The sequence below is a fragment of the Podarcis muralis genome, chromosome 7, assembly GCF_964188315.1.
Source record: "Podarcis muralis chromosome 7, rPodMur119.hap1.1, whole genome shotgun sequence".
In the NCBI taxonomy this organism is placed as follows: Eukaryota; Metazoa; Chordata; class Lepidosauria; order Squamata; family Lacertidae; genus Podarcis; species Podarcis muralis.
The window spans coordinates 8,905,745-8,930,522 of NC_135661.1; the positions used below are offsets into that span (position 1 = coordinate 8,905,745).

At 49.2% G+C, this 24,778-nt stretch overlaps 4 protein-coding genes across 4 annotated transcripts in view; 2 read left to right on the plus strand and 2 right to left on the minus strand.

Annotated features, from left to right (window-relative positions):
* TMEM116 (transmembrane protein 116) overlaps positions 1–4,760 on the plus strand; it is a 41,066-nt gene extending 36,306 nt beyond the window's left edge. The window contains exon 11 of the mRNA XM_077931166.1: positions 3,978–4,760. Coding sequence (XP_077787292.1) covers positions 3,978–4,187 — 210 coding nt within the window. The 3' untranslated portion in view covers positions 4,188–4,760. The remainder of the gene's footprint in view (positions 1–3,977) is intronic.
* Positions 4,761–6,122: 1,362 nt separating this feature from the next.
* Positions 6,123–8,829, minus strand: LOC114602980 (disintegrin and metalloproteinase domain-containing protein 21-like). The gene is made up of 2 exons (XM_077930944.1): positions 8,468–8,829; positions 6,123–8,155 (listed from the first exon to the last, which is right to left on the minus strand). The coding sequence occupies exons 1-2, from the start codon at positions 8,827–8,829 to the stop codon at positions 6,286–6,288; spliced, it is 2,232 nt and encodes a 743-aa protein (XP_077787070.1). The 3' UTR covers positions 6,123–6,285.
* A 656-nt stretch (positions 8,830–9,485) lies between these two features.
* LOC144324900 (disintegrin and metalloproteinase domain-containing protein 9-like) lies at positions 9,486–10,477 on the minus strand. The gene has a single exon (XM_077931167.1). The coding sequence runs from the start codon at positions 10,475–10,477 to the stop codon at positions 9,569–9,571; it is 909 nt and encodes a 302-aa protein (XP_077787293.1). The 3' UTR covers positions 9,486–9,568.
* Positions 10,478–16,520: 6,043 nt separating this feature from the next.
* Positions 16,521–18,776, plus strand: LOC114602979 (disintegrin and metalloproteinase domain-containing protein 21-like). The gene is given in 1 exon segment (XM_028741708.2): positions 16,521–18,776. A coding segment is annotated over 1 exon segment (2,256 nt).
* The last annotated feature ends 6,002 nt before the right edge of the window (positions 18,777–24,778 follow it).

Genomic DNA, 24,778 nt, shown 5'->3' on the forward strand with positions numbered 1-24,778 from the left:
GCTTAGCCGGGCCTCGCCCGCCCACCGGCTTCCTCTCGGAGGGTTTTGGGGAGCACAGGGCGCGGCGAGGCCCCTCGGAGCTCTCCTCCCTCCCAGTCGGCAGAAGCAGCCGCCGCCTGTGGCTGGGCCGAGGGGATGGCGGCGCGTCGGGGTGCGGAGGCTGCCCGTGCCCGGCCAGGCGCCGGTGGCGGCGTCGGCGCTGCTGCAGCGGCTGCTCCTCCTGCGAGCAGTGAGTGGAGCTCAGCCGCAGCAGCGGCGGGGCGCGCGTGTGCTAGGGTGCAAGGCTGGCGGTGGCGGCGGGGAGCCCGGCGGAGGAAGGAACTTGTCCCTTCCCTCTAGACTCGCGCCCCCCCAGATGTTGCGCCCGGTGCGGCCGGCACCCTTGGCACCCCCCACGCTACGCCACTGGGTCCAGGGTAACTCAGTGATCGCCTGAACCCTTGATCACCTGCAGGAGAGTCTTTGCTCGTTCCCCGAGTTGATGAGGCAAATTTGACAACAACAAGAAGCAGAGACTTTGGTGTCATTGGCCCAGTCCTGTGGAACACTCTGCCACTAGAGATTTAGCAGACACCTTTTTGTGCCAGGTTTTCAGTGCCAGCTGAAATTTTTTTCTTTTCCATCAGGCTTATGCAGGCAATTAAGAATACATTCCCCCCAACAGTTATCCAATTTCTGATTTTAACATTTTTATATGGTTTTCATTGCATGGTTTTATGTACAGTTGTTGTTTATTTTTAAACTGAATACGGTTCTGAGAAATACAAATTCAAATGGGAGCAGCCCTGTTACCTTGCTGAAAACAAGCAGGTCTGGGCCTTGTCAGTGCCTGAGCAGGTGATTGTGGGAATGTTCAGGGTGGCAGGAGAGGATATATTGTTTATTAATATCCTTCCTAACTTGCGCTAGCAACTTCCTTTACTTAGCAGAGTTTACATTCCTCTTCTCATGCACAGCAGATAACTGGTTGCAGGCTCGTGTGAGCCTCTCACTATTATACAATTCAATCTGTCTCAGATTGAATTGTACGTTCCTGGTAAATTCCCTTGAATCCCTCTTAGAAAGAATAAAGATGCCACAATCTTATTCAAAGATGATAAAAATAAGTTTACTCACATCAGTTCACAGTTGGATCCCTGAAGGCAAACTTAGTTACCCATATGGGGTAATAATCCCATTTTTGCTGCTAGCTGAGAGCTAGCAGAGCAGTCCTAGCTAAAAGCTGATCCAACGAAGAAGGAAATCAGAGAGAGAGAGGGATGCTGCGTGATTTGTCCTTTTGTTACCTGGACAGGTAAGGGCACGCCCACCTTCTATCACATGCAAAAGGAAGGATGCTCTAGCTAGGAGGAGCAGGAAGTTTCAACTGGCTGGACCAAACATTCCTTCACATGTCTTCTCTAACATTACAAGGAATGTTGTACTTGACTGCTTCTCAGTGATTGCAAGGGAGCTACATTTGTTTCCCTCTGGCTTCCGTGACGGAAGCTGTCAATGCAAGGAAAATAAATAAAAATAAAAGAAACAATGTGAGCCTCAGGTCAACCCCTGACAGCACCACTGACATGACCAGCGCTGCGGACAATGGGACCTATGGGCTAGCCCTGCAGGGTGGGCCCTTTGCCCCGACTGCAGCTGGGGTAATAAAGCCACATGAAAATGAATCCTAAAAACTAATAGCAAACTCATTCTCCACCTGCCAACTGCACCGTCCACCTTCCGAGAGGGAGGAAAGCATCACCCAAGGTTTGCAGAAGTTCAGAAAATACGTTGGGGTAAAGGTAAAGGGACCCCTGACCGTTAGGTCCAGTTGTGACTGACTTTGGGGTTGCGGCGCTCATCTCGCTTTATTGGCCAAGGGAGCCAGTGTACAGCTTCCAGGTCATGTGGCCAGCATGACTAAGCCGCTTCTGGCGAACCAGAGCAGCGCACGGAAACGCCGTTTACCTTCCCGCCGGAGCGGTACCTATTTATCTGCTTGCACTTTGATGTGCTTTCAAACTGCTAGGTTGGCAGGAGCAAGGACCGAGCAACGGGAGCTCACCCCGTCGCGGGGATTTGAACCTCCGACCTTCTGATCGGCAAGTTCTTGGCTCTGTGGTTTAACCCCATTAAAACAGCCCAGGGAAGACAGAACAGGTTTACCTGTCATCTGCAGCCTGGTGAGAGTCCCTTTTTTAAAAACCATTTTTTATGAAGACAACTCTGCATGCAGCTTGTTCGCTTCAGCCCTGCGCAAGCTGGCTAGAACTTATTGCCTAGGCTTGTAGGGTCCTGCCCGTCTCCACTTCCCCCTCTTTCCATCTTCGGGGCTCAGTGGTGGGAGGGAGGGCAGAGATAATCACCAGCACCCCCTCCTCCTCCCAAGTTTGGGCTCTGAAATTTCACGGGACGGGGCAAGTGTACTGAGCGTGTTCAGGAGCTACACAATGCTGATCGACTTTTGCTTTTGGGCAGGTGGGTTTGTTTTTTTATAGAAAAAACAGGATGGAGAAGGAAATGGAACTGTCATGCTTAACTAGGCCTTTTCCAGGAGGGGAGGCGAAAGGGGCTGCAGTGTGCTGAACCCCGCTGCAACATTTTGTTGCAGGTTCTACTCGTCTTTCAAAATGGCACTGGGGTGCTCCTTCTGAAAAGCAAATGGGGATTTTTTTTGGGGGGGGGAATGAAGGTGGCTGCTCTTTGGGGCCACTTGGTTTATGGGATTTCTACCCCAGTATCTTCTCAGATGACAATCTACACTGTCCCCCCTCCCTGTGTTGCCATTTTATTCTCACGCCAACCCTGTGAGGTATGTCAGGCTGAGAGGATGAGCAACAGGTCCAAGACAACCCGAGGAGAGCCGTGGGCAGTATTCATGTTATTTCATGTCAAAGATTTATATTGGGGAGGGGCAGCGGCAAAGCACCTTGTTTCGAATGCAGAAGGTACGAAAGGGGGGGCGGGGCTGAAGCAAACAATTTCAGAGGAGGCCTTTTTGTCTGTTTAAAGATGTGGATAAGGAGACGGAATACATTTAAGGGAGCAAAACAGGGCGATAGCCGAAGAAAAGCACAGTAAGCAGCAGCAACAGTGAGGATAGGAGACTCCAGAGAGGCTGGAAACGGACTAGGCCTCAACATGAATGCAAAGTACCGTATTTTTCACTCTATAGGACACACTTTTTCCCCCTCCAAAAGTTAAGGGGGAATGTGTGTGCGTCCTATGGAGCGAATGCAGGCTCCTTGGCTTCAGCGATAGCAGCGCGAAGCCTCTGAAGCGCAGAGGGAGCGCTCCCTCCGTGCTCTGAAGACTTGGCGTTGCTTTCGCTGAAGCCTGGAGAGCGAGAGGGGTCGGTCAGCGAAAGGAACCCAAAGTCTTTGGAGTGCAGCACGAGTTCCCGCTGCGCTCCAAAGGCTTCAGGTGGCTTTCCTCGAAGCCTTTGGAGCACAGCGGGACCTCACGATGCGCTCCAAAGGCTTCGGGTTCCTTTTGCTGAAGCTGGGAGAGCAAGACTCTCCTGGCTTCAGCCGAGAAGGAGAGCTGCACAGCGCCCCTTCAGTGAAGCGGGAGGAGAAATGGAAGGGGCGCTGTTTATCCTGCCGCTTCGCTGTAGGGACGCTGAGCAGAGAGGGGGAGAATTATTTTTTTCCTGTTCTCCCCCTCCTATGGCCCTGTGCGTCCTATAGAGCGAAAAATACGATATTTCATGGAGTTGGACCAGTGGCTTTCAGGCAAGGGTGCCTCCTAGGCCTACCTGGAGGTGCCAGGTTTCGAACCCAAGACCTTCAGCATGCTGATCAAGGGCTTTACTGCTGCGTTGTGTTCCTTCCCCAAAAAAGTAAATTAAGGTGCTAGTCCTCATGGTCTTGAGGGGGTGTGTGGGAAAGAGCTGATTGAAATGGCACCGCTGGATTCCGCTGCTTCAACTGGAATTTTGCTGCTCTCCAGCTCTGCTGCAGCCACTGACCCTGCCCGTCTCCCCATCTCTCTCCTAGGCCCTGACGGCATCATCCCAGGGCCTCCTGAACTGCGCTGTTTACTGCTGGACCCAGCATACGTTCCGCTGCATGAAGCGCAGGGCCTGCCAAGACGGCGAGACCCAGACGCCGCTCCTGCGGTCCCAGAAGAGGTTCTACGAAAGCACGCTTCCTGCCGCTGGCCGCCAGGCAGAGGCCAAGTCTGCTGCGGGCTCCACGGCGCTGTGAGCAAGGGAGCTTTTGGAGTCCCTCTGGCTGAGCACCCGAAACTCTCTCCTCCCACTCCTTTGGCACCCCCTCCTCGCTGCCACGTATTGCCAGAGGGGAAGGTGGGCAGCCCAGCCACCTTGGCCCACCAGGCTCCCCACCCGATTCCCACCCGTCCCCTGCCATGTTAAAGAGGCCTTATCCAGTCCAGCGCCCTGTAACCTACGAGGTGGGAGGGAACGGGCAAGAACTCTGGCATTCAGAAAAGGACTGGTCTACACAAGGAGCAAGACCACGACTGGCCAGCGGCGGCAGCAATGGCACCCTCTCCCCAATGAGCCTTTTGGTGGAGCAGGAAAGCTGAGGCTTCGTCATGGGACCTGGATGGTGTGTTTGACAACCATTATTTATATGGGCGAGGGGGAGCCTCTTTTAATTCTGCAGCAGTTCCTGAACAGGAGATTATTCCAGGACTGTGTTGGAATCTGGATGTGTGTGATAATAGGCTGCTGTGGGGCCGACCTTTTCTTCCTCAGAGCTGCTTGTTTTTGTTGTTTTCCACTCAACAGTAAAGACAAAAGGGAACATGTGGCATTTATTGTCTTGGATATTATTATTATTACTGTTAACATTTATATGAGCCAGTGTGGTGTAGTGCTTAAGAGCGGTGGACTCGTAATCTGGTGAACCGGCTTCGCTTCCCTGCTCCTCCACATGCAGCTGCTGGGTGACCTTGGGCTAATCACACTTCTCTGAAGTCTCTTAGCCTCACTCACCTCACAGAGTGTTTGTTGTGGGGGAGGAAGGGAAAGGAGATTGTTAGCTGCTTTGAGACTCCTTAAGGTAGTGATAAAGCGGGATATCAAATCCAAACTCTTCTTCTCCTTGTATCTCATCTTTCCTCCAAAGAGCTCAAGCTGGCTTACCTCCTACTCCTCCCCACTTTATCCTTACCACAACCCTGTGAGGTAGGTTAGTCAGAGATACTGTGACTGGCACAAGAGCCACCCTGTGAGCTCTCCCAGACCTAGTCCAGCTCTCTAACTACTGCGCTATCACTGACTCATACACACACCACACCAGTGTGTGTGTGTACGCTTGTACACACCGAGGGGGCCCTTTGAATACATTGCGAGTTGTGCACATCTCTGCATGCTTACTTGGAAGCAAGTGCCACCCCTGCAATGGGACTCCCTCCTGGGCAAGTTTGAGCAGCCATATAAGCATGTCTCTCTTCCATCATTTGCTCAGCCTAAGCTCAGTTTTGGCCAACATGGTGTCCTCCAGCCACTTTGAACCCAAACTGCCCTCAGCCCTGGCCATCAAATTGCAAGAAGAGAATCTTGTGCTCAGGCCCTGCTTGTGGGTTTACCACATGCCTCTGTTTGGCCACTGTAAGAACATGATGTTGGACTTGATGGGCCATTGGCCTGACTCGGCAGGACTCTTCTCAGGTTATCTCTTTGCTGTTTCACCCTGGATGAAAAGGGCAAGTGAGGGAAAGCCAAGTTTGTACACATGGTTAATTGTGCAAACCCAGTTCCTAAATGCTAGTGAAATGACACTTAACGGTCCTTGAAGTTCTGAGTTAGTCACCCAACAAGGACAAACTGTTTTACTACTGCTAGGTTACACAGCACGGAGTGAAACATTTGATTTCATTAAACTATTTCAGTGCATTCTTCTTAAGGCTTTTGCAAATTTTATTAGAGCAAAGACCGTATTACAATTGCTCCTCTTATAAGGACTATATACAGGGGAAATTTATTTCTGGGATGAGGGAGCATGTGCGCCGCCCCCGACATAAGGCTGAACTACAGTTCCCATCAGCCCCTGGCGATGTCCGATGTCAGTTCCCTGACAACTACTTTAAGGAGTTTCAAAGCAGCTAACATTCTCCTTTCCCTTCCTCCCCCACAACAAACACTCTGGCGCAGCATGGTCAACAGCCAGGGATGATGGGAACTGGAGTCCACTTGCCACCAACCTCTGCTTTATTATAGATGCTTTGGAGTGCAGTCGATGTCTTAACAGGAGGTCCAAGGATGCCTTGAAATGTCCACAAGCATTACTCTTTGGAATCTGTAGAGTTCAATCCTTCCTTTACTTTGCAAAAGCGTCAGGAATCAACTTTGTCAACATCTGGGCTGCTGCCTTGCAGATTCCCTCCAACCTGTGAGCTGGTGAATTGCCTAAACCATCCTGGTAGCTTCCACAGCCTTGGCACAATGAAAGTGATAGCGGCAAGAACCAGGACTCCTAGAGGGATCACTGTTTCAAAAGCTCGTTTCACGACTTTTGTGCTCCAGTTCTGCCTTGGAGACCCACCACCAATGCTTCCCCCGGACCCCCAAAACTTGCAGTTCGGAGGGGCCCAGCCGTTGTTGCAGTGGCAGTTATTGCGGTTGTTACAAACACCTCTGTCACTGCACTGTTTATTGGGATCACACACTGCCTTCTTCCTGAAAATGCACGTCTGGTTCTTGCAGAGTTTCCCAGGGCCACATGGAGTGCCGTCAGGCACCATTCCGAGATCCACAAAATCTGTCCCGCCATGGTAGGCCACGCTCCAGCAGCCAGCACCAGCGCCTGACAACTCAGTGGGAGTCACGGTATAGTGTGGTATTGAAGGTACGTCTCTGACGTTGCTACACTGAATTCTCCCGCACTTTACGTCTTGAGGCTGGCATTTCACAAAAGTACTTCCTGTCCAATACCTGCCACAGTTGCCATACTTATCCCCCACAGTATTCCGAGACTGAAAGCAGGATGCTGGAGCCGCTCTGGCTCCATAGCCAAAGATCCTGGCGCATAGGTAGTTGTGAGTCCAACACTGCTTGGCATAACAATGGGAATCGTGTTTGCTGCACGGCGTCCCGTCTTGCATGTACACATCATTGGGGCACCACTCAGATTTCCCACTACAGTACTCGGGAAGGTCACACTCATTGATCTGAATTCGACAAAGGTCTCCACTTGGACGGAAGTGACAGTTTTTACAACATGGCCCAGAAGAGCACTGTGCACGTGGCTTCAAGGTGCAGTCAGCGTTGCAGCAAAGATTCTGCCTGCACCTCTGTGTGCCGCCGCAGTCACATTCTTCTCCCTTATCCAACACTTCATTGCCACAATGCTTGATAGATGGTATTTTTTGGGGCCTGTTGGCCAGGCAGTCCAGGTTCCTTGCCAGCACAAGTTCTGCAAAAGTGTGAATGCTGCAGTTGCTGAACTTGTTCGTTTCTGCCTGGTACGAATGCATGACACAGGTTTTGTATCCTCCACAAACACAGTTGGATTCGTTGTGTTCAAGCCCCATGTGATGACCCAACTCATGGGACATGGCCCTTGAAAAGAGAATTGGGTTCTTCTGCAAGTAGCTCAAAACCCCTGCAGAATAGCTTGGCCTGCAGATGGCATTACCGTATGACTTCCCGAGGGTGTGCTCGAACTCCTGGTGAGTGAGCAACAGGGCTGTGTCGTGCTTCATCCGCTTCGCAAGAACGTTCACTCTCCAGCTGTTGAAGTTATTCAGAAGCAACCCAACGTCTTTTGTAACCTCAAAAGGGTTGCCTGTGTTCCAGATCTCCAGTCCAATCAGGACAATATTTGTGTGCAGCACCCGGAAGTGCACACCCATTAAGTTAACTATGTCCAAAATGAGGTATGCCATCCTGGTTTCATTGGCACCTTCAAACTGAAACAGCTTCTCGTCCACAACAATGTGCAGCTCAATGTATTTTGGGTGCCTTGGGTCACGCCGGGTCCCTCTTTCCGCCCTCAGTTCTTCTGCCTGACGTTTTGCAACTGGAGCTCTCATTCCACACATACAAGGCTTTGGTTCGTTGATCAGGTAGAGAAGGTGCTGAAAAGCTGAAGAATCGTGGAAAGGCTCTATGCCATAATTTCTGTCTCTGATACATAGGAATCCTGTCAAGCCAGAGCAGGTCTTCAGAACCACAAGCGAATTGGCTACACCAGGGGTCTGCAACCTTTAAGACAAAAAGAGCCACTTGGACCCGTTTCCGAAGAAAAAACAACTGGGAGCCGCAAAACCATTGCGACATTTAAAACAAATATATCTCCGGAGCTGTGATCTGACAGCGGGCGGGAAGGTGATGTCGGGACGGTGCATGACTAACGCACGCACCGCCCCCATGCGACGCCACAGCCAGTACAGCGCCCGCTACAGTGGGGAGTGTCGGGGCACACAATGCGCCTCCTCCCCTCCCTAGTATCCACCCCGGAGCCACGGCAAAGGTGTAAAAGAGCCACATGCGGCTCCGGAGCCGCGGGTTGCAGACCCCTGGGCTACGCCATCCACATGCCCTTTGTGGTAGCATTCAACAGGGATGTAGGGATGACTTTTGATCCGTCTGCCCTGGGAACTGTAGGTGAAGAGTGGGAGGTTTTTGACCGGGAAGTCATCCTTCCTGGGCTTCAACTGAATGACGTAGTCCTTTCCTGATACATTGAGGATATAGGAAAGGTCATCCTTCTTGGCTTTCCCTCCAAAAAGCACCAACTGCCTTGGGGTGATCACTTCATACCACGTATACTCAGGAGCAGGAAATGAGCTGGTGGGAAGGAGGAACCCCAGCAAAATAACAGGATTCGTCAACTGCAGAACCAACCATTTGTGGAGGCCACCGCTGCCACGTGCCATGATTTGCTTCCACTATTCACTATCCTTAAACAGCCTAGAGTAGAGAGGAGACAGACTGGGCTTTCTGACTTAACATCCCCACCAACTTCCGCAACTTTAGGGCCTAGGCACCACCATTTTCTCTTCTCAGAAGCTGTTGTGGTCACCTTTCCGGGTGATAAGAAGGACCAAAAGGAGGAAGGGTGGACACCAGAGAGAGGAAGATACCCCAATAATTATATTCCTCTAGTCCCAGGAATTCTCATTTAATCTTCTAAAGTGTGTTTCCAGAGACTTCTAGACGACAAAGGAGACGACAAAGAGGGAGGAGGAACCACCATGCCTGTTCAAATGTCCTCTCCTGTGGTGGGAAATTCCATGACCAGGCTAACAGTTTCTCATGCTATTTTGAATGTGGACATTCCATCGGCTGAGGCAGGTGGGCATTGGAAGAGCACGGAACATGGGAGAGAGCAGCTGTTTGCTATTCTCGATGTGGATCAGGACCCACTTATTGCTGGAATCCTGGCCAAGAGGGCTAACCTAGGCCACATTCACACTGTGGGTTTAAAGGGGAATTGTGTCTGCCTGGTACGAATGCATGACACAGGTTTTGTATCCTCCACAAACACAGTTGGATTCGTCGTGTTCAAGCCCCATGTGATGACCCAACTCATGGGACATGGCCCTTAAAAAGAGAATTGGGTTCTTCTGCAAGTAGCTCAAAACCCCTGCAGAATAGCTTGGCCTGCAGATGGCATTACCGTATGACTTCCCGAGGGTGTGCTCGAAACTCCTGGTGAGTGAGCAACAGGGCTGTGTCGTGCTTCATCCACTTCGCAAGACCGTTCACTCTCCAGCTGTTCAAATTATTCAGAAGCAACCCAACGTCATTTGTAACCTCAAAAGGGTTGCCTGTGTTCCAGATCTCCAGTCCAATCAGGACAATACTTGTGTGCAGCACCCGGAAGTGCACACCCATTAAGTTAACTATGTCCAAAATGAGGTATGCCATCCTGGTTTCATTGGCACCTTCAAACTGAAACAGCTTCTCGTCCACAACAATGTACAGCTCAATGTATTTGGGGTGCCTTGGGTCACGCCGGGTCCCTCTTTCCGCCCTCAGTTCTTCTGCCTGACGTTTTGCAACTGGAGCTCTCATTCTACACATACAAGGCTTTGGTTCGTTGGTCACGTAGAGAAGGTGCTGAAAAGCTGAAGAATCGTGGAAAGGCTCTATGCCATAATTTCTGTCTCTGATACTTAGGAATCCTGTCAAGCCAGAGCAGGTCTTAAGAACCACAAGCGAATTGGCTACGCCATCCACATGCCCTTCGTGGTAGCATTCAACAGGGATGTAGGGATGACTTTCGATCCGCCTTCCCTGGGAACTGTAGGTGAAGAGTGGGATGTTTTTGACCAGGAAGTCATCCTTCCTGGGCTTCAACTGAATGACGTAGTCCTTTCCTGATACATTGAAGATATAGGAAAGGTCATCCTTCTTGGCTTTCCCTCCAAAAAGCACCAACTGCCTTGGGGTGATCACTTCATACCACGTATACTCAGGAGCAGGAAATGAGCTGGTGGGAAGGAGGAACCCCAGCAAAATAACAGGATTTGTCAACTGCAGAACCAACCATTTGTGGAGGCCACCGCTGCCACGTGCCATGATTTGCTTCCACTATTCACTATCCTTAAATAGCCTAGAGTAGAGAGGAGACAGACTGGGCTTCCTTACTTAACATCCCCAACAACTTCCGCAACTTTAGGGCCTAGGCACCACCATTTTCTCTTCTCAGAAGCTGTTGTGGTCACCTTTCCGGGTGATAAGAAGGACCAAAAGGAGGAAGGGTGGACACCAGAGAGAGGAAGATACCCCAATAATTATATTCCTCTAGTCCCTGGAATTCTCATTTAATCTTCTAAAGTGTGTTTCCAGAGACTTCTAGACAACAAAGGAGACGACAAAGAGGGAGGAGGAACCACCATACTGGTTCAAATGTCCTCTCCTGTGGTGGGAAATTCCATGGCCAGGCTAACAGTTTCTCATGCTTTTTTGAATGTGGACATTCCATCGGCTGAGGCAGGTGGGCATTGGAAGAGCACGGAACACGGGAGAGAGCAGCTGTTTGCTATTCTCGATGTGGATCAGGACCACTTATTGCTGGAATCCTGGCCAAGAGGGCTAACCTAGGCCACATTCACACTGTGGGTTTAAAGGGGAATTGTGAAGGAAGAGTATACATGAGTAGCCAACAGTGACAGGGGGAAAGGTCAGGTGGGCTAAAGCTCAGAATGATCTCAGGCTTGCAAGAGAGGTGAAAGATAATAAAGCCACTTCCGAACTGAAGAGGAGGTGGGGTTGCGGGCCCATGGCCTCCCCACGCACGCGGGGGCTGGCTCACAGCCCCCGCAAGAATGAGGGAATCCTCGGGCGTGTCATCTCCCTGCCTAGCCAATCGGCTGGTCGGGGTGGTGGCGGCCTGGGCTATTTATGCCCGGAGTGCCTGAGGACCGCCCTCTCAACAAATTTGTTGATTACGTTTTTGTTCACATGTATGCTTGTGTGGAGCATTTTAGAAGAAGTTGGTGGGGGTAAAATGCCATGTCGAATAATTGTTTTGATTGGAAATGATTATTTTAATGACAAAGTATTCAGGTCCGATAGTTCTGGGTGATTATGTCAAAAAGGGATCAGTTTGAAGTCATAAAACCTCAAAATCTTCCATAAATTGGTGTGGCAAAGCATAAAGTTGGGGGATCAAAACTAAGTTAATGGGGCTTGGAGTGCCACAGTACAAACCCAAAGATTGGAGACTGTTCATTGACAGCAGCAAGCGATCACTGAAATGTGTTCTGCTACACAACGGCAACCAGTTTGCCTCTATACCCCTGGCTCACTCTACTATCCCACATGCACAGAAAACATGGGTACTTGGTGAAGCCAGACTGTTGTCCCAACAAAAAGTTCACCATCTTCAGGTCAACACAAATAAACCACTTATGCTGATCATAACCAGTTTTCTCCAGCACATACTTCACCGCTTCATAGTTCTCCTTCAGTGTACTCGAGTGACAATTATTCGACATGGCATTTTACCCCCACCAACTTCTTCTAAAATGCTCCACACAAGCATACATGTGAACAAAAACGTAATCAACAAATTTGTTGTTGACCAGTGTTATATTCTCTGCAGCCAGAGATGGAGAAGCTCTATACAGTCAGCAAAAACAAGACCTGGAGCTGACTGTGGCTCAGATCATCAGCTTCTTATAGCAAAATTCAAGCTTAAACTGAAGAAAGTAGGAAAAACCACTGGGCCGGTAAGATACAATCTAAATCAAATCCCTTATGAATACACAGTGGAAGTGAGGAACAGGTTTAAGAATTTAGATTTGCTGGACAGAGTGCCTGAAGAACTATGGATGGAGGCTCACAACATTATACAGGAGGCAGCAACGAAAACCATCCCAATGAAAAGGAAATGCAAGAAAGCAAAGCGGCTGTCCAACGAGGCCTTACAAATAGCGGAGGAGAGAAGGCAAGCAAAATGCGAGGGAGATAGTGAAAGTTACAGGAAATGGAATGCAGATTTCCAAAAAAATAGCAAGGAGAGACAAGAAGGCCTTCTTAAACGAGCAATGCAAAGAAATAGAGGAAAACAGCAGAATGGGAAGAACCAGAGATCTGTTCAAGAAAATTGGAGATATGAAAGGAACATTTCGTACAAAGATTACCATAATAAAGGACAAAAGTGGAAAGGACCTAACAGAAGCAGAAGACATCAAGAAGAGGTGGCAAGAATACACAGAGGAATTATACCAGAAATATATGGATGGCTCGTACACCCCAAGTAGTGTGGTTGCTGACCTTGAGCCAGATATCCTGGAGAGTGAAGTCAAATGGGCCTTAGAAAGCACTGCTAATAACAAGGCCAGTGGAAGTGATGGTATTCCAGCTGAACTATTTAAAATTTTAAAAGATTATGCTGTTAAGGTGCTACACTCAATATGCCAGCAATTTTGGAAAACTCAGCAGTGGCCAGAGGATTGGAGAAGGTCAGCATACATCCCAATCCCAAAGAAGTAAAGTGCCAAAGAATGCTCCAACTACCGCACAATTGCACTCATTTCACACACTAGCAAGGTTATGCTTAAAGCTCTACAAGGTAGGCTCAAACAGTATGTGGACCGAGAACTCCCAGAAGTGCAAGCTGGATTTAGAAGAGGCAGAGGAACCAGAGACCAAATTGCAAACACGCGCTGGATTATGGAGAAAGCTAGAGAGTTCCAGGAAGATATCTACTTCTGCTTCATTGACTATGCAAAAGCCTTTGACTGTGTCAACCACAGCAAACTATGGCAAGTTCTTAAAGAAATGGGAGTGCCTGATCACCTCATCTGTCTCCTGAGAAATCTCTATGTGGGACAAGAAGCTACAGTTAGAAATGGATATGGAACAACTGATTGGTTCAAAATTGGGAAGGGAGTATGACAAGGCTGTATATTGTCTCCCTGCTTATTTAACTTACATGCAGAATTCATCATGCAAAAGGCTGGGCTTGATGAATCCCTAGCCGGAATTAAGATCAACAACCTTAGATATGCAGATGACACAACATTGATGGCAGAAAGTGAGGAGGAATTAAAGAACGTTTTAATGAGGGTGAAAAAGGAGAGCGCAAAATATGGTTTGAAGCTCAACATCAAAAAAACGAAGATCATGGCCACTGGTCCCATCACCTCCTGGCAAATAGAAGGGGAAGAAATGGAGGCAGTGAGAGATTTTACTTTCTTGGGCTCCATGATCACTGCAGATGGTGACAGCAGTCATGAAATTAAATGACACCTGCTTCTTGGGAGAAAGGCGATGACAAACCTAGACAGCATCTTAAAAAGCAGAGACATTACCTGGCCAACAAAAGTCCTTATAGTTAAAGCCATGGTTTTCCCAGTAGTGATATATGGAAGTGAGAGCTGGACCATAAAGAAGGCTGATCGCCGAAGAATTGATGCTTTTGAATTATGGTGCTGGAGGAGACTCTTGAGAGTCCCATGGACTGCAAGAAGATCAAAGCTATCCATTCTGAAGGAAATCAGCCCTGAGTGCTCACTGGAAGGACAGATCCTGAAGCTGAGGCTCCAATACTTTGGCCACCTCATGAGAAGACTCCCTGGAAAAGACCCTGATGTTGGGAAAGATGGAGGGCACAAGGAGAAGGGGATGACAGAGGACGAGATGGTTGGATAGTGTTCTCGAAGCTACCAGCATGAGTTTGACTAAACAGCAGGAGGCAGTGGAAGACAGAAATGCCTGGCATGCTCTGGTCCAATGGGTCACGAAGAGTCGGACATGACTAAACGACTAAACAACAACAACAGGCCTCTTTCTGCCGGTCCAAGCTGGTTTAAACAGGTCTAGGCTGGTTTGATCCGGCCCAAGCCCATTTGAACAGTTCCAGACAGCTTCCAGCAGGTCCAGGCCAGTTGGAGCAGGTGCAGGCCATTTGAAACTGGCCCAAGCTGGTTAGAACAGGTCCAGGCCGGTTGGGACAGTCTATGTCACTTGGAACCAGCCCAGAGCGGTTGGAACCAGTTCATACCAGTTGGATCCAGTCCAAGAGGTTCAAACCTGCCCAAACCAGTTGGAAAAGGTTCAGGTAGGTTCCAACTTGCCCAGAGCAGTTTGAACTGGCCCAGACATGCAAACATGCAAGTGTCTCACCAGACCCAGCATTCAGTCAGTCAACCAGTCAACCAGCTACAACCAGCTACAAATCCACCTGTTAACCTAATTCAAGCCACATTTTACCATCTTCCTCATAAGATTATCATGGGTGGGCTTTGTCAAAAGTCTTATTGAAATCAAGATACACTATGTCCACAGCATTCCCCCAATCCACCAAGCTTGTAACTCTATCAAAAGAAGAAATATGATTTGTCTGGCATGACTTAGTTTTTGAGAAACCCATGCGGGGTCTTAGTAATCACAGCATCCTTTTCTAAATGCTCATAGGCTGACTTTTGAATTATCTGTTCTAGGACCTTTCCTGGTATTGATGTCGGTGTTCACCTGGGTCTTCTTTCCCCCTTTTTTGAAGATGGGGACTGTTATACTGAAGTTCTCACCCTGGGCCAGCAGGGGGATACTGTAGATAGTTATGCAAATAAGGGATCGAAAGTGACGTTCAGTGATTGGATAGTTTTAGAAAGTTGTAACAATGATGTGTACTGGAGCTCTATATAAGCAGGCTGACTGAGCCCTTCAGCTCAGTTTCTGTTCTGGCCTCTGAATAAAGAAGAGCTGTTTGAAGAATCGCTGTGTCGTCTGATATGTTCACCCACAACTTAACAGGGACAACATTTGCCTGCCTCCAGTCTGTAGGGACTTCACCCGTTCTCCAGGAATTCTCAAAGATTATAGACAGAGGCTCTGAGATTACATTCTCCAACCCCTTTAGTACCCTTGGGTACAGCTCATCAGACCCTGGAGCTTTGAATTTGTTTAACGTAGCTAGGTGTTCCTTTCCCACCTGCAGTTCCCTCCTTGCATTGTTTATTATGTTATCACCAGGTTGGGCACGGCTTTCCTTTTGGATAGAGGTCAAGTAGGTGCTGAGCAGCCTCCACCTTCTCTCTGTCACTCAAGAGCATTTCTCCGTTTTCTCCCCGCAGAGGACCTAGCACTTGCTTCTTCTTCCTGCTGCTTTGAACATAACCAAATAAACCTTTATTGCGTGGCAAGTCCCCCTCCCCCCTTGAGAAATAAATACACATGACACGGTATTTAAGGTTAATGGGCGAAAACAGCCACAACTTTATTGATTGCAGGAATTGAGCTTAGGTATTGGCTTAGGCCTATCGGCTATCAGCTGGAGAGGCGAAGAGAGGGCGGTCCTCAGGCACTCCGGGCATAAATAGCCCAGGCCACCACCACCCCGACCAGCCGATTGGCTAGGCAGGGAGATGAGACGCCCGAGGATTCCCTCATTCTTGCGGGGGCTGTGCGTGGGGAGGCCGTGGGCCCGCAACCCCACCTCCTCTTCAGTTCGGAAGTGGCTTTATTATCTTTCACCTCTCTTGCAAGCCTGAGATCAATCTGAGCTTTAGCCCACCTGCCCTTTCCCCCTGTCACTGTTGGCTACTCATGTATACTCTTCCTTCACAATTCCCCTTTAAACCCACAGTGTGAATGTGGCCTAGGTTACCCCTCTTGGCCAGGATTCCAGCAATAAGTGGTCCTGATCCACATCGAGAATAGCAAACAGCTGCTCTCTCCCGTGTTCCGTGCTCTTCCAATGCCCACCTGCCTCAGCCGATGGAATGTCCACATTCAAAAAAGCATGAGAAACTGTTAGCCTGGCCATGGAATTTCCCACCACAGGAGAGGACATTTGAACCGGTATGGTGGTTCCTCCTCCCTCTTTGTCGTCTAGAAGTCTCTGGAAACACACTTTAGAAGATTAAATGAGAATTCCAGGGACTAGAGGAATATAATTATTGGGGTATCTTCCTCTCTCTGGTGTCCACCCTTCCTCCTTTTGGTCCTTCTTATCACCCGGAAAGGTGACCACAACAGCTTCTGAGAAGAGAAAATGGTGGTGCCTAGGCCCTAAAGTTGCGGAAGTTGTTGGGGATGTTAAGTAAGGAAGCCCAGTCTGTCTCCTTTCTACTCTAGGCTATTTAAGGATAGTGAATAGTGGAAGCAAATCATGGCACGTGGCAGCGGTGGCCTCCACAAATGGTTGGTTCTGCAGTTGACAAATCCTGTTATTTTGCTGGGGTTCCTCCTTCCCACCAGCTCATTTCCTGCTCCTGAGTATAGGTGGTATGAAGTGATCACCCCAAGGCAGTTGGTGCTTTTTGGAGGGAAAGCCAAGAAGGATGACCTTTCCTATATCTTCAATGTATCAGGAAAGGACTACGTCATTCAGTTGAAGCCCAGGAAGGATGACTTCCTGGTCAAAAACCTCCCACTCTTCACCTACAGTTCCCAGGGAAGGCGGATCGAAAGTCATCCCTACATCCCTGTTGAATGCTACCACGAAGGGCATGTGGATGGTGTAGCCAATTCGCTTGTGGTTCTTAAGACCTGCTCTGGCTTGACAGGATTCCTAAGTATCAGAGACAGAAATTATGGCATAGAGCCTTTGCACGATTCTTCAGCTTTTCAGCACCTTCTCTACGTGACCAACGAACCAAAGCCTTGTATGTGTGGAATGAGAGCTCCAGTTGCAAAACGTCAGGCAGAAGAACTGAGGGCGGAAAGGGGGACCCGGCGTGACCCAAGGCACCCAAAATACATTGAGCTGTACATTGTTGTGGACGAGAAGCTGTTTCAGTTTGAAGGTGCCAATGAAACCAGGATGGCATACCTCATTTTGGACATAGTTAACTTAATGGGTGTGCACTTCCGGGTGCTGCACACAAGTATTGTCCTGATTGGACTGGAGATCTGGAACACAGGCAACCCTTTTGAGGTTACAAATGACGTTGGGTTGCTTCTGAATAACTTCAACAGCTGGAGAGTGAACGTTCTTGCGAAGTGGATGAAGCATGACACAGCCCTGTTGCTCACTCACCAGGAGTTCGAGCACACCCTCGGGAAGTCATACGGTAATGCCATCTGCAGGCCAAGCTATTCTGCAGGGGTTTTGAGCTACTTGCAGAAGAACCCAATTCTCTTTTAAAGGGCCATGTCCCATGAGTTGGGTCATCACATGGGGCTTGAACACGACGAATCCAACTGTGTTTGTGGAGGATACAAAACCTGTGTCATGCATTCGTACCAGGCAGAAACGAACAAGTTCAGCAACTGCAGAATTCACACTTTTGCAGAACTTGTGCTGGCAAGGAACCTGGACTGCCTGGCCAACAGGCCCCAAAAAATACCATCTATCAAGCATTGTGGCAATGAAGTGTTGGATAAGGGAGAAGAATGTGACTGCGGCGGCACGCAGAGGTGCAGGCAGAATCTTTGCTGCAACGCTGACTGCACCTTGAAGCCACGTGCACAGTGCTCTTCTGGGCCATGTTGTAAAAACTGTCACTTCCGTCCAAGTGGAGACCTTTGTCGAATTCAGATCAATGAGTGTGACCTTCCCGAGTACTGTAGTGGGAAATCTGAGTGGTGCCCCAATGATGTGTACATGCAAGACGGGACGCCGTGCAGCAAACACGATTCCCATTGTTATGCCAAGCAGTGTTGGACTCACAACTACCTGTGCGCCAGGATCTTTGGCTATGGAGCCAGAGCGGCTCCAGCATCCTGCTTTCAGTCTCGGAATACTGTGGGGGATAAGTATGGCAACTGTGGCAGGTATTGGACAGGAAGTACTTTTGTGAAATGCCAGCCTCAAGACGTAAAGTGCGGGAGAATTCAGTGTAGCAACGTCAGAGACGTACCTTCAATACCACACTATACCGTGACTCCCACTGAGTTGTCAGGCGCTGGTGCTGGCTGCTGGAGCGTGGCCTACCATGGCGGGACAGATTTGGTGGATCTCGGAATGGTGCCTGACGGCACTCCATGCGGCCCTGGGAAACTCTGCAAGAACCAGACGTGCATTTTCAGGAAGAAGGCAGTGTGTGATCCCAATAAACAGTGCAGTGACAGAGGTGTTTGTAACAACCGCAATAACTGCCACTGCAACAACGGCTGGGCCCCTCCGAACTGCAAGTTTTGGGGGTCTGGGGGAAGCATTGATGGTGGGTCTCCAAGGCAGAACTGGAGCACAAAAGTCGTGAAACGAGCTTTTGGAACGGTGATCCCTCTAGGAGTCCTGGTTCTTGCCGCTATCACTTTCATTGTGCCAAGGCTGTGGAAGCTACCAGGATGGTTTAGGCAATTCACCAGCTCACAGGTTGGAGGGAATCTGCAAGGCAGCAGCCAAGATGTTGACAAAGTTGATTCCTGTCGCTTTTGCAAAGCAAAGGAAGGATTGAACTCTACAGATTCCAAAGAGTAATGCTTGTGGACATTTCAAGGCATCCTTGGACCTCCTGTTAAGGCATCGACTGCACTCCAAAGCATCTATAATAAAGCAGAGGTTGGTGGCAAGTGGACTCCAGTTCCCATCATCCCTGGCTGTTGACCATGCTGCGCCAGGGGCTGATGGGAACTGTAGTTCAGCCGTATGTCGGGTGCGGCGCACATGCTCCCTCATCCCAGAAATAAATTTCCCCTGTATATAGTCCTTATAATAGGAGCAATTGTAATACGGTCTTTGCTCTAATAAAATTTGCATTTTCCCCCAGTTGCAAAAGCCTTAAGAAGAATGCACTGAAATAGTTTAATGAAATCAAATGTTTCACTCCGTGCTGTGTAACCTAGCAGTAGTAAAACAGTTTGTCCTTGTTGGGTGACTAACTCAGAACTTCAAGGACCGTTAAGTGTCATTTCACTAGCATTTAGGAACTGGGTTTGCACAATTAACCATGTGTACAAACTTGGCTTTCCCTCACTCGCCCTTTTCATCCAGGGTGAAACAGCAAAGAGATAACATGAGAAGAATCCTGCCGAGTCAGGCCAATGGCCCATCAAGTCCAACATCATGTTCTTACAGTCGCCAAACAGAGGCATGTGGTAAACCCACAAGCAGGGCCTGAGCACAAGATTCTTTTCTTGCAATTTGATGGCCAGGGCTGAGGGCAGTTTTGGCTCAAAGCGGCTGGAGGACACCATGTTGGCCAAAACTGAGCTTAGGCTAAGCAAATGATGGAAGAGAGACATGCTTATATGGCTGCTCAAACTTGCCCAGGAGGGAGTCCCATTGCAGGGGTGGCACTTGCTTCCAAGTAAGCATGCAGAGATTTGCACAACTCGCAATGTATTCAAAGGGCCCCCTCGGTGTGTACAAGCGTACACACACACACACACTGGTGTGGTGTGTGTATGAGTCAGTGATAGCGCAGTAGTTAGAGAGCTGGACTAGGTCTGGGAGAGCTCACAGGGTGGCTCTTGTGCCAGTCACAGTATCTCTGCCTAACCTACCTCACAGGGTTGTGGTAAGGATAAAGTGGGGAGGAGTAGGAGGTAAGCCAGCTTGAGCTCTTTGGAGGAAAGATGAGATACGAGAAGACGAAGAGTTTGGATTTGATATCCCGCTTTACCACTACCTTAAGGAGTCTCAAAGCAGCTAACATTCTCCTTTCCCTTCCTCCCCCACAACAAACACTCTGTGAGGTGAGTGGGGCTGAGAGACTTCAGAGAAGTGTGACTAGCCCAAGGTCACCCAGCAGCTGCATGTGGAGGAGCAGGGAAGCGAAGCCGGTTCACCAGATTACGAGTCCACCGCTCTTAAGCACTACACCAGACTGGCTCATATAAATGTTAACAGTAATAATAATAATATCCAAGACAATAAATGCCACATGTTCCCTTTTGTCTTTACTGTTGAGTGGAAAACGACAAAAACAAGCAGCTCTGAAGAAGAAAAGGTCGGCCCCACAGCAGCCTATTATCACACACATCCAGATTCCAACACAGTCCTGGAATAATCTCCTGTACAGGAACTGCTGCAGAATTAAAAGAGGCTCCCCCTCGCCCATATAAATAATGGTTGTCAAACACACCATCCAGGTCCCATGACGAAGCTTCAGCTTTCCTGCTCCACCAAAAGGCTCATTGGGGAGAGGGTGCCGTTGCTGCCGCCGCTGGCCAGTCGCGGTCTCGCTCCTTGTGTAGACCAGTCCTTTTCTGAATGCCAGAGTTCTTGCCCGTTCCCTCCCACCTCGTAGGTTACAGGGCGCTGGACTGGATAAGGCCTCTTTAACATGGCAGGGGACGGGTGGGAATCGGGTGGGGAGCCTGGTGGGCCAAGGTGGCTGGGCTGCCCACCTTCCCCTCTGGCAATACGTGGCAGCGAGGAGGGGGTGCCAAAGGAGTGGGAGGAGAGAGTTTCGGGTGCTCAGCCAGAGGGACTCCAAAAGCTCCCTTGCTCACAGCGCCGTGGAGCCCGCAGCAGACTTGGCCTCTGCCTGGCGGCCAGCGGCGGGAAGCGTGCTTTCGTAGAACCTCTTCTGGGACCGCAGGAGCGGCGTCTGGGTCTCGCCGTCTTGGCAGGCCCTGCGCTTCATGCAGCGGAACGTATGCTGGGTCCAGCAGTAAACAGCGCAGTTCAGGAGGCCCTGGGATGATGCCGTCAGGGCCTAGGAGAGAGATGGGGAGACGGGCAGGGTCAGTGGCTGCAGCAGAGCTGGAGAGCAGCAAAATTCCAGTTGAAGCAGTGGAATCGGGCGGTGCCATTTCAATCAGCTCTTTCCCACCCACCCCTCAAGACCATGAGGTCTAGCACCTTAATTTACTTTTTTGGGGAAGGAACACAACGCAGCAGTAAAGCCCTTGATCAGCATGATGAAGGTCTTGGGTTCGAAACCTGGCACCTCCAGGTAGGTCTGTGAGGGACCCTTGCCTGAAAGCCACTGGTCCAACTCCATGAAATATCGTATTTTTCGCTCTATAGGACGCACAGGGCCATAGGACGCACTGGACCATAGGAGGGGGAGAACAGGGGAAAAAAAATTCTCACCCTCTCTGCTCAGCGCCCCTACAGCGAAGCGGCAGGATAAACAGCGCCCCTTCCATTTCTCCTCCTGCTTCACTGAAGGGGCGCTGTGCAGCTCTCCCTCTCGGCTGAAGCCAGGAGAGTCTTGCTCTCCCAGCTTCAGCAAAAGGAACCCGAAGCCTTTGGAGCGCATCGTGAGGTCCCGCTGTGCTCCAAAGGCTTCGAGGAAAGCCACCTGAAGCCTTTGGAGCGCAGCGGGAACTCGTGCTGCACTCCAAAGGCTTCGGGTTCCTTTCGCTGACTGACCCCTCTCGCTCTCCAGGCTTCAGCGAAAGCAACGCGAAGCCTCCAGAGCGCGGAGGGAGCGCTCCCTCTGCGCTTCAGAGGCTTCGCGCTGCTATCGCTGAAGCCAAGGAGCCTGCATTCGCTCCATAGGACGCACACACATTTCCCCTTAATTTTTGGAGAGGGGAAAGTGCGTCCTATAGTGTGAAAAATACGGTACTTTGCTTTCATGTTGAGGCCTAGTCCGTTTCCAGCCTCTCTGGAGTCTCCTATCCTCACTGTTGCTGCTGCTTACTGTGCTTTTCTTCGGCTATTGCCCTGTTTTGCTCCCTTAAATGTATTCCGTCTCCTTATCCACATCTTTAAACAGACAAAAAGGCCTCCTCTGAAATTGTTTGCTTCAGCCCCGCCCCCCCTTTCGTACCTTCTGCATTCGAAACAAGGTGCTTTGCTGCTGCTCCTCCCCAATATAAATCTTTGACATGAAATAACATGAATACTGCCCACGGCTCTCCTCGGGTTGTCTTGGACCTGTTGCTCATCCTCTCAGCCTGACATACCATACCTCACAGGGTTGGCGTGAGAATAAAATGGCAACACAGTGTAGATTGTCATCTAAGAAGATACTGGGGTAGAAATCCCATAAACCGAGGGGCCCCAAAGAGCAGCCACCTTCACTCCCCCCCTCAAAAAAAATCCCCATTTGCTTTTCAGAAGGAGCACCCCAGTGCCATTTTGAAAGACGAGTAGAACCTGCAACAAAATGTTGCAGAGGGGTTCAGCACACTGCAGCCCCTTTCGCCTCCCCTCCTGGAAAAGGCCTAGTTAAGCATGACAGTTCCATTTCCTTCTCCATCCTGTTTTTTCTATAAAAAAACAAACCCACCTGCCCAAAAGCAAAAGTCGATCAGCATTGTGTAGCTCCTGAACACGCTGAGTACACTTGCCCTGTCCCGTGAAATTTCAGGGCCCAAACTTGGGAGGAGGATGGGGTGCTGGTGATTATCTCTGCCCTCCCTCCCACCACTGAGCCCCGAAGATGGAAAGAGGGGGAAGTGGAGACGGGCAGGACCCTACAAGCCTAGGCAATAAGTTCTAGCCAGCTTGCGCAGGGCTGAAGCGAACAAGCTGCATGCAGAGTTGTCTTCATAAAAAATCGTTTTTAAAAAAGGCACTCTCACCAGGCTGGAGATGACATTCCCCTACCCCAACATAATGGGGTTAAACCACAGAGCCTAGAACTTGCCGATCAGAAGGTCGGAGGTTCAAATCCCCGCGGCTGGGTAAACTCCCGTTGCTCGGTCCCTGCTCCTGCCAACCTAGCCGTTTGAAAGCACATCAAAGTGCAAGTAGATAAATAGGTACCACTCCAGCGGGAAGGTAAACGGCGTTTCCATGCGCTGCTCTGGTTCGCCAGAAGCGGCTTAGTCATGCTGGACAAATGACCCGGAAGCTGTACACTGGCTCCCTTGGCCAATAAAGCGAGATGAGCGCCGCAACCCCAGAGTCAGTCACAACTGGACCTAATGGTCAGGGGTCCCTTTACCTTTACCCCAACGTATTTTCTGAACTTCTGCAAACCTTGGGTGATGCTTTCCTCCCTCTCGGAAGGTGGACGGTGCAGTTGGCAGGTGGAGAATGAGTTTGCTATTAGTTTTGAGGATTCATTTTAATGTGGCTTTATTACCCCAGCTGCAGTCGGGGCAAAGGGCCCACCCTGCATGGCTAGCCCATAGGTCCCATTGTCCGCAGCGCTGGTCATGTCAGTGGTGCTGTCAGGGGTTGACCTGAGGCTCACATTGTTTCTTTTATTTTTATTTATTTTCCTTGCATTGACAGCTTCCGTCATGGAAGCCAGAGGGATACAAATGTAGCTCCCTTGCAATCACTGAGAAGCAGTCAAGTACAACATTCCTTGTAATGTTAGAGAAGACATGTGAAGGAATGTTTGGTCCAGCCAGTCAAAACTTCCTGCTCCTCCTGGCTAGAGCATCCTTCCTTTTGCATGTGATAGAAGGTGGGCGTGACCTTACCTGTCCAGGTAACGAAAGGACAAGTCACGCAGCATCCCTCTCTCTCTTTGATTTCCTTCTTTGTTGGATCAGCTGGAGCACACAGGTAGAGAAAGCACTCTTGTGTTTGGGTCCTGGGTGGTTGCTGTGGGAATGATACGATAATCTTTATAATCATTGTCCCATACAGAACAACGAAATTGAGAAAATCTACATAAGACATTCAGAAACCAACAAGCCTGCTATCCCAGCTATTCCAACCTGGTTGGCCCCCTAAAACTATGATACCCCATTTTAAAATACAATATACTCCCATAGAGACTCCTTATACTGCATTTAAAACCAAAATCGCATTTGGGTAGAAATTGTTGTTGTTTTTTTTAAAGATTTTTATTAAAGTTTTCAAAATATTACAAAAAGAAAAAAGAAAAAGAAAAAATACAAAGTAAAAACAGTTAAAAACAATTCAATCTTTCTGTGTCTTATCTCTCATTCGCTTGTTCCCCACACCTCCTCACACCTCCCTTTTTTGTATCCAGTTCAATTAGATGGTTCAGCAAATCCTTTCCCTCTTTGTTTTTATCCTAATATTTAATCTTAATATATTATAACTTTAGATTATCCCCTGTTAACAATCCATTTTTACACATCTTTATAACATTACTGCTGAAAACCACTTTACTTCAATCCAACATCATTCTAACAATCATTAATTTTGCAGTATTTCTGTAAATAGTCTTTAAATTTCTTCCAATCTTCTTCCACCGACTCTTCTCCCTGGTCTCGGATTCTGCCGGTCATTTCCGCCAGTTCCATATAGTCCATCACCTTCATCTGCCATTCTTCCAGGGTGGGTAGATCTTGTGTCTTCCAATACTTTGCGATAAGTATTCTTGCTGCTGTTGTGGCATACATAAAGAAAGTTCTATCCTTCTTTGGCACCAATTGGCCGACCATGCCCAGGAGAAAGGCCTCTGGTTTCTTCAGGAAGGTATATTTAAATACCTTTTTCATTTCATTATAGATCATCTCCCAGAAAGCCTTAATCCTTGGGCACGTCCACCAAAGGTGAAAGAATGTACCTTCAGTTTCTTTACATTTCCAACATTTATTATCGGGCAAATGATAGATTTTTGCAAGCTTGACTGGTGTCATGTACCACCTGTA

Excerpts from the sequence above, each read along its gene's own strand:
- LOC114602980 (XM_077930944.1), bottom strand. The coding sequence starts at position 8,829 with ATGGCACGTGGCAGCGGTGGCCTCCACAAATGGTTGGTTCTGCAGTTG. Across the intron at positions 8,156-8,467 it reads GTGGATGGCGTAGCCCAGGG|GTTGCAGACCCCTGGTGTAG; the intron begins GTCTGCAACCCG and ends TTTGTCTTAAAG.
- LOC144324900 (XM_077931167.1), bottom strand. The coding sequence starts at position 10,477 with ATGGCACGTGGCAGCGGTGGCCTCCACAAATGGTTGGTTCTGCAGTTG.